General features: G+C 41.0%; 1 protein-coding gene across 1 annotated transcript in view; it reads right to left on the bottom strand.

Annotated features, from left to right (window-relative positions):
• The window catches only part of LOC101855959 (dynein heavy chain 6, axonemal), a gene marked incomplete in the record, with an annotated part of 98,470 nt that overhangs the window by 57,291 nt on the left and 39,573 nt on the right, over positions 1 to 1,606 (bottom strand). Inside the window, 1 exon segment of the mRNA XM_035970687.1 lies at positions 82 to 228. Within this exon segment, the coding sequence (XP_035826580.1) occupies positions 82 to 228 (147 nt within the window).

Genomic DNA, 1,606 nt, shown 5'->3' with positions numbered 1-1,606 from the left:
CAAACCAAACCAAAACGAAACAAAACATCTCCCCCCCCCCCCAAGCAAAAACACTTAATCTCTAAACTTTGTAAGTTTCACCTGTGACGCGTTTGCCAGAATCCACTGAACAAGTTTCATGTCCTGAAAGTCTTTGATGGCCTTCTTGCACAGTCTCCGCAGACTGCCAAACATGGCCTCCTCCACCTTGCCCAGCCAGTCCTCCACGTTCCCGCGGGCTTTGAGGCCCTGGAGTTACACATGTGGAGACGACATTAAGGACAGCTCATTGTAGTTTTAGTAAGAGTATTAAAACGCACTGTAACAAAATTAGATCATATAAGTACCAACCATCCTCCACGTTCCCACGGGCTTTGAAGCCCTGCAGTTACACATGCGAAGACGGCATTAAGAAAAGTTTAGTTTAGTATTAAAAGAGTATTAAAACTCATTGTAACACAATTAGGTCATAGAAGTACCAAAGTCCCCCTCGTTCCTGCGGGCTTTGAGACCCTGGGGTTGAGGAATACATTAAGGCACTTGCTACACACTAAGGTCATATGAGCGCCGAAGATTAGAGGTGTTACGAGAGAGTAACATGCAAAAAAAAAGAAAAAAAAAAAAAAAAGAAAAGAAAAAAGGGAGATAGTCAAGATAGGTGTTTGAAAGCAAACAAGTAGCAAACCACATCAGAGCACTCGCCAACTACTCAGCCAATGAAAACACGGATACGTAAATAAACAAATGGCAATTAAAAAGCGTTGTAGTTCTTGGCTATTAGGTCATATTATAACTGCTTTTAAAAAATTCCAACTTCGATAAGTGTAACTAGATATAGGTCACTGTCAGTCAATAGGTTTTTAGAATAAATGTAAATATCTAAAAATGACGTTTAATGTGTAAAACAGACTTAAGTACTATCCGTGAGACATCTTTCGGAAAAACGTTATTACGAATTGACTTTTAATTTGGGTAGAGATGTCGTGGCAAGATTCTAAAGGCAAAGCTTTTACTCACCTTTCCTAGATCAATTCTCTCCCCTTCAGGCGACAGCATAGCCAGTATGTCGTTCGTGTACTGTACTTCTTCATCTTTGGGAAACAACAGACAAGCTCAGTTTTAAACAAACAATGGCATCAGAGGCGTACGCAACTACTCGCAAGGCGCATATATGTATTATATAAACTCACATAAGCCCCTTCCCCACACACACCCTCACTGGCACACTCACAGACACACACACACACACACACACACACACACACACACACACACACACACACACACATACAGACACACACATACGTAGCCAGATTCAGGGAACACAACTGCCTCTACAACTAGGCACTGTACATATTCCAGTGGCTTCCCTTGAATTTCGAAGCGGGGTCTGCTGGGATGAAAGACGATCTCTTTTATTATTTAATTTTTCTAAATGCTGTGTGGGATTTATGTCAATAGATATTAAACAAAACGGCGGGTGGTATTAATTTAAAAAAACCATGAGCACTGGCGATTACTCTGGAATAACATTAGTCAATTTCAGAGCTAAATGGCAACGTCGCAGAAAACGACAACAGTGATAACAACAACACCACCAGAAACAACAACACCACCAGAAACAACA

This window comes from Aplysia californica, unplaced genomic scaffold (assembly GCF_000002075.1).
Source record: "Aplysia californica isolate F4 #8 unplaced genomic scaffold, AplCal3.0 scaffold00307, whole genome shotgun sequence".
NCBI classification, from domain to species: Eukaryota; Metazoa; Mollusca; class Gastropoda; order Aplysiida; family Aplysiidae; genus Aplysia; species Aplysia californica.
Note: the sequence above shows the minus strand (reverse complement) of the source record. Positions and strands in the feature narration are given on the sequence as shown.